The 12,734-nt window shown below is 47.4% G+C and overlaps 2 protein-coding genes across 11 annotated transcripts; one reads left to right on the plus strand and one right to left on the minus strand.

Annotated features, from left to right (window-relative positions):
• Nucleotides 1-127: 127 nt before the first annotated feature.
• Nucleotides 128-7,761, plus strand: Rnf25 (ring finger protein 25). 4 transcript variants are annotated; one of them, XM_055616853.1, is made up of 10 exons: nucleotides 128-184; nucleotides 2,273-2,347; nucleotides 2,600-2,702; nucleotides 2,792-2,859; nucleotides 2,959-3,028; nucleotides 5,441-5,512; nucleotides 5,608-5,745; nucleotides 6,074-6,166; nucleotides 6,653-6,787; nucleotides 7,108-7,761. In XM_055616853.1, exons 1-10 carry the CDS (start codon nucleotides 144-146, stop codon nucleotides 7,684-7,686), a joined length of 1,374 nt encoding a protein of 457 aa, XP_055472828.1. In that variant the 5' UTR covers nucleotides 128-143; the 3' UTR covers nucleotides 7,687-7,761. The 4 variants fall into 4 exon arrangements, with proteins under 4 accessions (XP_055472828.1, XP_055472829.1, XP_055472825.1 ...); XM_055616854.1 differs by having other exon boundaries at nucleotides 6,077-6,166; XM_055616850.1 differs by lacking the exon at nucleotides 128-184 and adding an exon at nucleotides 191-543.
• An 815-nt stretch (nucleotides 7,762-8,576) lies between these two features.
• On the minus strand, nucleotides 8,577-12,692 carry LOC129683607 (mitochondrial chaperone BCS1). Of its 7 annotated transcripts, none has more exons than XM_055616403.1 (9): nucleotides 12,508-12,636; nucleotides 12,183-12,302; nucleotides 10,901-11,295; nucleotides 10,680-10,819; nucleotides 10,319-10,513; nucleotides 10,057-10,120; nucleotides 9,669-9,838; nucleotides 9,060-9,177; nucleotides 8,577-8,944 (listed from the first exon to the last, which is right to left on the minus strand). In XM_055616403.1, exons 3-9 carry the CDS (start codon nucleotides 11,218-11,220, stop codon nucleotides 8,695-8,697), a joined length of 1,257 nt encoding a protein of 418 aa, XP_055472378.1. In that variant the 5' UTR covers nucleotides 11,221-11,295; nucleotides 12,183-12,302; nucleotides 12,508-12,636; the 3' UTR covers nucleotides 8,577-8,694. The 7 variants fall into 7 exon arrangements, with proteins under 7 accessions (XP_055472378.1, XP_055472381.1, XP_055472375.1 ...); XM_055616406.1 differs by having other exon boundaries at nucleotides 10,901-11,220; nucleotides 12,183-12,341; XM_055616400.1 differs by having other exon boundaries at nucleotides 12,183-12,341.
• Nucleotides 12,693-12,734: the final 42 nt, after the last annotated feature.

Here is a 12,734-nt window from a genome sequence, read left to right on the forward strand (position 1 = left end):
TTGGCTAGCAGGCACTACAAAGGACCTAGAGTCCTCAGTTGCCTAGAAACAGCGCCAGCTTTCTTTTACCCCGCCCCGCCCTAGTTTTCGGTCTCTAACTTCCCAAAAGCTATTTCCGGTTCCGGCCAAGAGCCGGAGAAGACATGGCGGCGTCCGAGTCGACAGCTGCCGGGGAAGAAGACTGGTAACTTTGGCTTATAGGTTTTGGCTGGCTACCTGGATCTGGTGCTGGGAACTAGGAACAGCTCCGGACCGTCCGAACCGCGGCTATTAAGGGTGGATCAAGGGGCGAGGGGTGGCACAGACCATGACATCCTTTCCTAGGCGAGCTACGGGAACGGAGGGTGGAGGGACGCTGATCTGAGAAGGGACTGGGTCTGCGCCGGCCTGGCCAGCTGGACCAACACCTTATCGACCCAATTGTCCCCTCCTACGGCCGCACCCCTCCCACTTATCCGTGATTTGACTTTCTGGGGCCTGGAGGATGGCTGCTCATCACACCTCTCGCCTCTCGGAACAGACGCCCTCCTCTTCGTACCCCTGGTATCCTGGCCTTGGACTAGTCCATTAATGCGTATGGTTTCCTCAGTCTTCCCATATCCCCAACAGCACTAATAACTATTGTCAGCAAAGACTTACTCCCCACATAAGCTCTCCTACACTCTCAAGCATTCTTAGTAAGAGACCAAAAGCCTTTAAGGACTTCGGGTTTTGAACGTAAGATAAAAAATGTGCTCACTTCATATATAATTAGCTTGATGTGATGCTAGCCAGACCAGCTAGCTCCTGCGAGTCGGTTTCAGATGTAAAAAAAAAAAAAAAAAAAAAAAAAGGGTGTGGCATTACCTCATAGAGTAGTTGGGCGGATCACCGTGGATTTGTAACATACGTAAGCCTGCTTTTCACGAATTGCTCAAGTATAAGACCTCAAGAGACTAGGTAACCGAAAGGACATCAGAGTTAAGGTCTTATACTGTTAGTATTAGGACAGCCCACTATCCACCCCCTTCTGTCACTATGACCTGAGCACTCTCCTAGTATGTATCTTACATCCAGGTCTCCTAAGGTGGGCAAAGTACTGAAGGATGTGAAGGGACATCTGAGCCATTAGAGAGTCCCAGTGGTTTTAGTAGTCAATGTCAGCAGGAAATGTCTTATTTTTTTTTTTTTTGTAAGATAATAAGCTTTGTATTTTAAGGTTTCTGCCTAAGGCTTAAAAAGAATGCTAACCATAATAACCATCACTGATAGAGGGCAGACTGGGGTGTGCTCCCTCTTGATGAAAGCAGATACAGATTTCTGTATATCACTGGGCTAGGGCTGTGGACTCATTCATTCATCTTCACTGTCATTACAACTGTTTCTATGTTTGAATGTGTGCCCTCTGATTTGTATCAGGGCTATGAACCCTGTCTTAGACTTGATGATCGGGGTTAATTAGACACCCAGGGTCATGTGTACATGCCAAGTGCTCAGACTGTGCCCTTCTCTTTTTCCTTTAAGAGGGTGGGTTGGGGATCACTTAAGACTAGATACTATGTCTCAGATACTTGGGCACTTTATATAAACAAATCATTTTTAAGTCTAATAGTGGCCCTAGTGAGTATGTTGTGTTATCTCTAGGTGGTAGGAAGTGTGACTCAGGCTTCCAAAAGTAAGTGACCTGACCACATAGCTTGGTAAGTAGTTTCTGCCTACTATTAGCTCTAAGGCTGATGGTTCTAATGCAATATAGCTTTTCTATTGCCTAGACCTGTTCAACTTGGTATGTCCTTTGAGGATGCATGGACTGACTGGTGTTGGCAAGGTTATTGGCGGTACACAGAGCACGGGGATCTGTGCTAAACAGTAGTATAGGTAGGCAGGGATAATGCTGGTACCCTCATTCGTAATGAATGGATGCCATATATGTAGGTCAGAGAGAAGCCACTAAAGGATAACCAGCTGTGGCAAATTGAGCAGGGACTCAGGGCCTGGCTGTGACTGGTCCCATTCCTCCTGTGTTAAGGCCTGGTTAGTTGTTTTTATCTCTCTGGTAATCTGTTTTCTCATGTTAGCAGTGTGAGCTCTAAAATTCTAATTCCCATGCTTTCTACCTGACCAATTGACAACCTGTTGAAACATTTCCCCGTTTTAAAGAATGAATAATTTGGCAGGAGAATGTATTCAGGCAGGCGCTCCCCCCCCCCCCCCCAGTCAGTTTTCATCAGCCTTGGCAGGCTTCAGCAGGGAGAGCTGTAATGGTGACGCAGTCTTCCCCCTTACTCTCCAGGGTCCTTCCCTCTGAAGTTGAGGTATTAGAGTCTATCTATCTGGATGAACTACAGGTGGTGAAAGGAAACGGCAGGTGCGTATTCAGTTGGGGGTGGGCAGGAGTCTCAGTAGTGAGAGAATTCTACAGAAAATCTGGTCTCAGGGTGCTATGAGCCTCCACTCAGAGGTGATGTCTCTCATATAAACACTGTTCCTTTAATCCTCCCTCCCCAAAAGAAACAAGTCCAATGTGCATTCCTCTACCTACTTTCCTATCTCACACCCCCCCCCCAGCTTTCAAGCCCCTGCCCAGTCACAACCCGAGTCTTCATTCATCCACCTGCAGATCTTCGCCATGGGAGATCTTTATCACTTTGCACCCTGCCACCGCAGAGGTCCAAGATTCGCAGTTTGTCTGCTTCACTCTGGTACTTCAAGTCCCAGTCCAGGTGAGGCTTCTGCACAGTAGAAAAAGGAGACAGGGGTGAGTTCCCCAGATGCATCACTGTGATGACTCTTTGTTGCTTTTCTGCACTAGTATCCCCATGAGGTGCCACAGATCTCCATCCGTAACCCCCGAGGACTTTCAGATGAGCAGATCCACAAGTAAGTTGGGCTAGTTGGAGTAGGGAAAACTCAAAATTTGGCTCTGCCTGCTGAAGAAAGGTTGGTTTAATATTGGCTTCATTTTTTTTTTTTCCCCAGGATCTCACAGGCACTGGGCCATGTGGCCAAAGAGGGGCTGGGCACAGCCATGCTCTATGAACTCATTGAGGTAAAGTGTGATGGCCTGGAAAAATGCCCTTCCTTTCAGGCATATCTGTAATCAGTACATTTGGTCCTTATTTGCATAAAGACCTCAATTAGTTTAGAAAGAGAACTCCTATGTTTCAAAAAACAAACCAAAACCACTAGGTTTTGAGTAACTTCCCCAGGTTGTCAGTTCCAGCATCTTATAATTTCCTCTTTTATTTTGTTGTGGGATTTTTGTTGTTCATTTGTTTTGAGACAGGGTCTCATTATGGGCCTGGCCTAGAACTTGCAGCCTTCTTTCTGCCTTAGCCTTCCATATTCTGAATTCTAGGCAAATGAGGCCACACCTAGCAATTTTTCCTCTTCAGCTTAACATTTATTTATTTATTTTTGTTCTGTTCCGAACTTTCTTTCTTTTCTCTCTCTGTTTGTTTATTTAATTACTTATTTTTTTGTTTTTGTTAGGGTTTCTATTACTGTGATAAAACACCATGACCAAACATAACTTAGGAAAGAGCTTATTTCATCTTACACTTTCAAGAACAGTCCATGACTGAGGGAAATCAGAGCATTTAACTCAAAAGCAGGAACCTGGAGGTAGGAAGAAGCCATGAGGGATGCTGCTTACTGGCTTGTTCCTCCTGATTTGCTCAGCCTGCTTTTTTATAGCACCCAGGACCACCAGCCCAGGGTGACAACACTCATAATGGGCTGAACCCTCCTCCATCACCTACTAATTAAGAGAATGCCCCACAGGCTTGCCTACAGGCCATTTTTATGAAAGTATTTTCTCAATTGTGGTTCTTCTGAGATGATTCTAGTTAACCAAGACAGGATCTCATTATGTAGCTCTGGCTGGCCTGAACCTCAAGAGATCCATCCGCCTCTGCCTCCGAAGTGCTGGGATTAAAGGTGTGTGTCTCCATGTCTTGCATTTTCTCTAATTTCAGTTTCAGTACTTTCCTTTTCTTCTGTACTAAGGTTCAAACTGAAAACTTTGCATATATTAGACAAGTGCTATACTACTGAGATATATCTATAACATTTTAAAACTTTTTAATTCAGAGAATGAGTCTCACTAAGTGGACAAGCAGGTCTTGAACTTGTGAGCCTCCCTGTTTCCCAGGTACTTGGTATTACAAGTCTGTGCCACCAGGACTGGCTTCAGGAAGTTCCTGTTTTCTTGGCACTGGCAACTGAAAGTAGAGAATGACGAGGATCTTGCCTAGGGGATAGGGATGAGAGATCCTAGCCATAGATGAACACTTGAAGTCTAGCTTGAACTAGAACTGACTAGAGAGGACATGGTACCTTTTCTCAAAGAGTTTATACTCAGGCCAGGCATAGTGGTGCACAGCACTTGTGATCCTAGCACTTGGGAGGTAGAGGCAAGAGAATCCATAAGTTCAAAGCTACACAGCAAGTTCAAGAATGGCTTGGACTACATCAGACTCTGTCTTAAAGTGAGAGAGAGAAAGAAAATTATATATTCTTTCTGGTTAAGTAAACAGATCACATGAAACAAAGGCAGATAATAAAATACATAGATGACTCTTGTTTGAGGTGCATGCAAGCAAGGTCATCCTTGTTTCCGTTTACTTGGGATTCCTTAGGGAAAAGGAAGAGTACAGCGAAGATGGATGGCACAGAATTAGTGAGTGGGCATTTAGAGCACGGTAGCCTTCCTGGGTTGATCCCAGCTTCTGAAATTCCATAGTGTTAGCTACGCAAATATATATTTCATAGACCAACTTGATGCCTTTTGATTTCTGTCCATTTGGGTTGTCTGTTTGAACAAACTCATTGCCCCATGGGGGAATTATACTTGAAGAATGTTAAGAAAGGCCCCTGAGGCCCAGCACAGTGGTGTGTGCTAATAATTCTAGCCACCAAGTCTGAAGAGAACGGGTCTCTTGAGTCAAAGAACTTGGGCCTAGGCAACAAAGCAAGACTCAAACAGGGAAAAAGGAGGCATCTCAAAAGTGAAAATGGGTGGTGTATGTGTTTGGTTTTGGTTGTTTTGTATTTTTGAGACAGTCTCAGTGTATAGCTCAGGCTGGCTTGAAACTCAAAGCAGTCCTCCTACCTCAGCTTCCTGGGTGCTGGAATTGAAGCTACTGTGACTGAGTGAAGATGAGTTTTGAATATTTTTTTCTCTCTAACGTCATTATTTTTATCTCCCAAGTATACAAAGATGACTTAGTGAGAGGAGAAATAATTCACTTAGATTTTGAAACCAGAAAGGTCAAATGGCAGGGGAGGGGGCATGGAGAGGGAGTCTTGCAAGTAGAACATTACCAGGATAGGAATGCACAAACATCTAACAAGCTGTCTTGGTGGGTGTCACAGCCAGCCAGCCAGTCCTGCCAGACATATATGGGATAGGTTCACAGTCTCCTGCCTCCATGGTTCACAGCATCTTCTCTCCTTTCAGAAAGGGAAGGAAATTCTCACAGACAACAATATCCCCCATGGTCAGTGTGTCATCTGCCTCTATGGTTTCCAGGTGGGTTTCTCCGATGGGACCTGGGATGAATTTGGGCAGAGGTGAGGACTGGTGAGCGGGCACTAATACAGGACCCTGCATCTGTCTCCCTACAGGAAAAGGAGGCCTTTACCAAAACACCCTGTTACCACTACTTCCACTGCCACTGCCTTGCTAGGTACATCCAGCACATGGAACAAGAGCTGAAGACACAAGGACAGGAGCAGGAGCGACAGCATGTTGTCACCAAAGAGGTAGACATCGCCAGACCCACTCCTCTCCTAATACCCTTAAGACTTTCACATCCATCTCCATCCCTCCACTCTAGTGGTTTTTCATCTTTTTAGTTCTAGATTGCTACTGAGATTAAATCCCACCCCTGTCCAGGAAGACAGGCATCCTTGTGTACATGGACATATTGCATGCAGCTTTGCAACATTTCTAGACTCCTTCTTAGGCAGTCCTTTCCTCCTCTGTCCCACCTCATTGCTGAGCAGCTAACGCTTGTGCCCTTCAATCCCAGCCCTTCAAAGACTGGGCTGGCTGATAGGGAGCAGGGTGTGATTTCTCCTCTCGTTTTAGAAGGCAGTCGGTGTGCAGTGTCCTGTGTGCAGGGAGCCCCTTGTGTATGATCTTGCCTCGCTGAAAGCAGCCCCTGAACCCCAACAACCCATGGTAAGGGATTTCCTTCTGGTCTAAGCCAGGCATTCTCTAAGGAGAAAGAGAATGGCGTCTTGCTGAATTCTCTGGAGTTGGGTTTGACTTAAGACTACTGTGCAGAGCCACAGCTCCCACCAGGAACCTAAGGTTTCAGAAGCCTAACTCTGAGGAGCAAAACCAACAACTCATATTGGGAATGTGGCTAGCACACACAAAGCCCTAGGTTTGATCCCCAGGACTGCATTAAAACCCTCATAGGGTGGTACACTCACGTAATCCCTGCACTCAGGAAGTGGAGGCAGGAGGATAGGCAGTTCAAGGTCATGCTTGGCCTTGTGGTGAGTTTGAGACCAGTCTGGGCTATATGAAACTCCTAAGACAAAACAAAAAATCTAGAACCTTGTGCAGCTCTCCTAGGACAATCCTAGAAGAGTTATGGTTCAAGGTGTTTGTCTTGCTTTCAATTTTTTTTTCCTGCCATTCTCCTTCCTTTCCTTCAAGGAGCTGTACCAACCCAGTGCAGAGAACTTGCGTCAGCAGGAAGAGCTCAAGAGGCTATATCAGAGGCAGCAGGAGAAGGGTGGCATCATTGACCTTGAGGCTGAACGGAACCGATACTTCATTAGCCTTCAGCAGGTGAGAAAAAGAAAGGGTTCTCCTCTTGGCCACAATGCCTCTAGCATTGTTTATTTGTTGTTTTCAAGACAGGGTTTCTGTGTAACCTTGGCTGTTCTGGACTTGCTTTGTAGACCAGGCTGGCCTTGAACTCTCAGCCATCCACCTGCCTCTGCCTGCTTGAGTGCTGGAATTAAAGGCGTGTGCCACAACTCCTAGCTTGCCTCCATCATATTATGAACTCAACAGACCTAGGGTGTGTTAGGGAGGTTACACATTGATGGTGATTGGGGAATAGTGGAGACGGGTCTCCCTTGATGCATCCTCTCTCCCCCCTCCAGCCTCCTGCTACTCTTGAACCCGAGTCTGTTGTAGATGTCTCCAGAGGACCCCAACCACCTAATGCCCTTTCTGCAGAACAATCAACTTCCCCAGCTGCCCAATCAACTCTGCCATCTCCTCTACCCATGGCTACGCAGTATATGTATGAGAAGACTCCAGGGCCTGGGCCAAATCAACAGAGGCTGGGTGAGACCCAGAAATCCATGCTAGATCCTCCACGACCTGGTCGTGGCTCCTGGCGACAGTATGATCGGAGGCACCCAAAAGGAGGGGGGTGCTGTGCCCCAAAAGGTGCCAGTGACATCCACGAACTGCCACCTCCTGAGAAGCCTCTCAAGGAGCCTGTGGACTTAAAAGCAGAACCCCGTAACAAAGGGCTCACAGGTCATCCTCAGGAGAAGGGGCCTGGTAGCTGGCAGGGCCCCACAGCTCGCAGGACTCGGGACTACGCTCGCTGGGAACGCTCCAAAAACCATACACCAGGTTCTTCCTACCCCCACCTACCTCGGGGACAGGCAGCTTACCGGTCTGGTACTCGCAGGGAGCCCCTGAGCTTGGAATCTGAGGAAGGTTCCTAGCAGTACTGTGGGGGGATAGGGAATTGGGGTGGGAGGGAGGCAATAAAGAGATTTGGCCTTCTTTGCCTGATAGCACCTAGTGTGTGTGGTGTGGCTCTTTCTAAATTGCTACTAGATAGGGGTATGGCAGGGGGCTCCCACTTTGCCCTAAGTCTGTTCACCAGTGACACTAGGGTGAAAAGTGTCTTACTCCCCTGCCTGTGTGGTCATTTTTAAGGAGATGGACATTTGGGCAGCATCCTTAGGGAATACCATAATATATAACTCTCTGTCCATACCCACGTTTACACATATGCATTGTTGACTGGTTGGTTGTTTTGAGATAAGATCCCAAGTAGCTCAGACAAGCCTCAGGATTTATACAGCTGAAGAGTTCCAGATCTTCCTGTCTCTACCTCCTGAGTGCTAGGATTACAGGCCATTGCCATCATGGCCAGTTTGTGCATGTTAGGCAAGCATTCTACCAAGTGAGCTGCATCCCAAGCCCCTTTGTTGTTTGTCTCACTTTGTAGTTCAGGTTGGTTTTAAGCTTTTAGCAATCCTACTACCTTAAGCTTCCCAAGTTCTGGAATTAGAAGTGCATACCATATGCATGCCTTTAATCCCAATACTCAAGAGGCAGAGGCAAGCAGATCTCTGAGACCAGCCAGGTCTACAGAGCAAGTTCCAGGACAGCTAGGGCTACACAGACAAAACACAAACAAAAAGAGTATATGCCACAATACCATGTCTCTTGCTTGATGGCCTTTCATGAAGACATTTTTTTTCCCATTAACACTCAGTCTCTTCTTTCCCTCTCTTAGGCTATGGCCCCATCATTTGTATGTGTGTGTGTGTGTGTGTGTGTGTGTGTGTACATAGAGATATAGATAGATATAATAGGAACCTGATATGGCAACTCCTGATTTATTCTCAAGTACAAACACAGCAAAGGAGGGAGGAAAGTCACAGACCAGATTAATGTGACAGGTATGTGGATTTTTTGAGAGCAGATAGTGGCCTGGAGGGTCACCTCAGAGATTCAACATTATGAAGAGCCCCCATGGGGTCATTTTTATACAGCATGAAGTAGCCTTGCACCTGAGCTGGACTAATCTGGAACGTAGCTTTAAGGGCATGTTCTGCAAAGTTCTCAGCCAAGGAAGGCGCATGCCCTGGATAGAATCTCTGGAACATCTGGGTCAGCTGCCAGTGTGAGCAGTAGCCCACATACTCCTTCAGATCTACTCGCCCAGGGCGTATGAGGGCAGGATCCAGCCTAAGAGGAAAAGCAGAGTCACAGACACAGTCCCGCTAGTGCCCGAAAGCGACAATCACCTCAACCCAATTCACCCGAGGCAAAGGAGCAGAGCTCTGCCTTCCTTTCTCCTTACCTGTCGATGTGGTTGGTGGTCATGAACACAATGCGTGCCTCAGTGGAGGCTACACCATCCAAAGCATTGAGCAGTCCACTGAAGGTCAGACGGCCTAGACCTTGGTATTTTACAGGGTCTAGAGGGTGACAGGAATGTGAGAGGTCATTTCTTAAAGTCGTGCCCCAAATCATCACTGCAGACCCCTATTTATCAGTGTCTCTTGTTGCTGACTTAGGCCTCCAAAATTTCTGTTCCTACTCTTCCTCTCAGTATCTTCAATAATTACCTCCCTGGGCCAGGAACATGGCTCTGTGGTTTAAAAATTAAAAAAATAAAAATAAAAAAGAAAGAAAGAAAAGAAAAGTGCTAGCTTCACAAGCCTGTAGACCTATACAAGTTTGAGCTCAGAATTCAAGTAAAACTCTAGATACAGTGGCACTATCTAAATCTTAAGGCGTGTTGAAGGTAGAGGCAGGGGCATGGCAGAACCATCAAAAGAGATGCTGCACCACAGGGTACAGGTAAGCACTGACTCCAAAAGCCTGTTTTCTGACCTCCATGTGCACGTGCCTGCATACTACATTAACTAAATACAAAAGCCTCCCCATCCCCAGCGTCCTCACTTACTCTCCACGGCCAAGTCTCGACTGAGAAAAGCAGCGTCCACGTCCTCCAGGAGTACCAAGCTCTGCTGTGGGGCTACGCTTAGCAAATGGTTGAGCCGGTCATCGGAGAGGCTAGAGTCTGTGAGACTGAGCAGGCAGATGCTGTATTCCAGTACTCCAGCCAGAGCTGTTCTGTGGACAGTGACATGGGAGGACAGTGACATGTCTTTGGGTGTCCTAGGAGATATACCTCAGAGACCCAAGGCTCCTATATCACCCACTTGATACGGATCTGTGGATCTCGTTCACCCTGATTCTTGGTTCCCAGATTCACATCTCTTTTCCAACCCTATCAGTCCAGTTTTTCTGCAAAGGATGTTTTTCAGAGTCAAGAGAATTTAACTACTCACATAAAACTGCTCTTTCCACAACCAGGGGGCCCATAAAGAAGGTAGCCACGTCTGTAGGGAATGCCTAGGGATATAACCAGGATAAAGAAGCCCTAAAGTGAAATGTGTACTCTGGCCCAGGCACATTCATTCTCAGCTCTGTTCCCTATGAGTGGTTTTAGTATCAGGGAAAAAAAAAAATCCTCATAGACAAGTTTTCTGTTCTCTACAACCTGAGCTAGAATCTGAATACAGACTACCCTAGATCCCAGCTGCCTCTTACCTCTGTCAATGTACCACTTGGGGTTATCAATGAATTCTCGGATGTCTTTGACAATTCGGTCAGCCAGACCCTGCTGCAGGACTACCGAATCCAGTGGCCGCCGGCGGCGTGGATAACCAAAGGTCCGCCATTCCGAACCCACAGCTGTGTACATCACGGTCTTCCCTTCCTCCTGTTGCAGGGCTAGCGCTCGAGCTGGGTGCAAGGAAGGAAGTCAGTAAGTCTCTTGATCACAGTCGATTCTTCAATGAGGTAGAGCTCCGACCTGCTACCTCCTCCCACCTGGGTCCTTACTACTCCTCTCCAAGCAGCTGATGCCCAACCTCCCCATTCCTGAAAGCCTGCCTGTCCCATCTCATACCTTCCTCCAGGATGTTGAAGAAAACCTTCCGGTCAGTGCCCAGGGCTGTGAAGGTGACCGACTCCCAAGGAGTCCCCGTTTGCAAGTCTACCATCTGCATGTCTCGATTTCGTTCCACCCGGATCCATTTCCCCTTATACCTGAATGAAATTGTCAGGGTGACCCAGTTTCCTCCATTCATCTGCCCTATCCTTAGAGCCCTTCCTGGCTTCCAGTCTTACCAAATGAAGTGGTTCCCAGGACTTGGGATAAATTCAAACTTGGTAGAGATTCGGCCACTTTCGTGCTGAAGATATGAGGTCTCAACACTGAGGTGCTGAGTGTGGGTACTGTGCCGGGTTAGCCAGCTAAGCAACCAGCCATAGCTTCTGTCTCTAGCAGGAACTTCCAGTGTGATCATGTAATGGCGCCGAAATGCCACTAGACCCAGTTGGACTCCTTTCCGGGCCACAGCCAGAGCAGTGCCCACACCGACCAGTCCAAAGCCGGCCCCAAAGTAGGGATTGTCTTTCAGGGCCAGAACAAAGTCTGTAAATGGCATCTTGAAAAGAAAAAAACCCAGATGCTTAACAGGCCCTGAGGCACTGTCAAAAGCTAGGGGTGGAAAGCAGCAGAGCTGGAAGAAAGCATAAGGCTGGTTTAGAAACTAGACCCATCAAGCTTGCCCCCACTCCCACCCACAGAAGCAAAACAGACAGGCCAGCAATACTGTGCGCTTCCGTGTCCTTTTGTGGAATAGGAACGGTGTTGGAAGGCCAGGGCAAATGCCCCAGGCTCTTCAATCCATTTGCTCTTCAGACAGAAGACCTTTTGCCAGAAGACCATGTTGAGATTTTCTCAACTCCAGAAAACAATGTAACCAGCTTCACATCAGGATACTAGAAAAGCAAGACTTTGGTCTCTGGCAAGAGCTGAGACAGAAAGAATGCCCATTGGATGAAATAAGCAAAGGTGATTTTTTTTTTTTTCCATTGATCTATCAGTGACCACATGCCTTAACATTAGAAATGGCCTTCAGATATCATAAGACATAAGATGGTGAAGTTTCTAAAGTATTGTTCAGGCCTTCGTTCCCACCTAAACTATTTCGTGCAAGTTGGGTTTTTTGTTGTCTTTGTTGTGTTTTTTTGTTTGTGTTTTGTTTTGCTTTTTGAGACAGGGTTTCTCTGTGTAACGGCCCTGGCTGTCCTGAACTCACTTTTTAGACCAGGCTGGCCTGGGAACTCACAAAGATCTGCTTGCCTCTGCCTCCCAAGTGCTGTGACTAAAGTCCTTCGCCACCACGCCAGGCTAAATTTTAGTTCCTGAAGTGGCATTTGAATGGACCTTCAGCGCTTGCATCATCCAGTCGCCACAATCGGCCCCGCTCCAATTGTGTCACTTTTACTCCAGCACCCTCGGTGACTGCTCCCATTGGGTTCAAACACCACAGCCGGGTACATAGGATCGTCCACATTAGAATGGTTTACTACCAGTTCAACAAATACGCCAATCACTACCTACCTCTGGCTCACTCAGTTCTGTTGTTTCCGAATGCCCCCTTCTTTATTCCTGGCATTCTTCTTAATTTATTCCTGGCATTCTTTTTAGTTGAGATCTTATAGGCTACTTCCTCCACGGACCCTTTTTCAAATTCAACCAAAAAGATGTGACTAGGCCTAGCTGTGGACAGTACCCAAGGGGAAAGGACAAATTATTTCCAGCACACCTCTCCTGAGACTCTCCACCACCACCTCTGTGACCTCCCGCCAGGCACGCCGGGCACCGGTGAATTGATAGCCGTGACCTCCGCTAAGGCTCGGAGCTAGGATTCAGAATTCCAAAGCACCTTTGCATGGAGAGCCACTGACAAAGCTCTTCTTGGCTCCGGTTCCGGAGCCCGGCACGCAGCAGCTGACTCTCGGACACCCTACAGCTCGCGCTTCCAGGAACGTGTTGTGGAGCCGCCTGTCACCCCGCCCCCTTACCGCCGTGACTCTCTGGCCATCAGACTCGATGGTTTCACCAGGCCGCACTGGGAGGTAGCGCCGCTAGGCCCGCCCCCGAGCTCTGCAT

This window comes from Psammomys obesus, unplaced genomic scaffold (assembly GCF_907164565.1).
Source record: "Psammomys obesus unplaced genomic scaffold, mPsaObe1.curated_primary_1811, whole genome shotgun sequence".
Lineage (NCBI taxonomy): Eukaryota > Metazoa > Chordata > Mammalia > Rodentia > Muridae > Psammomys > Psammomys obesus.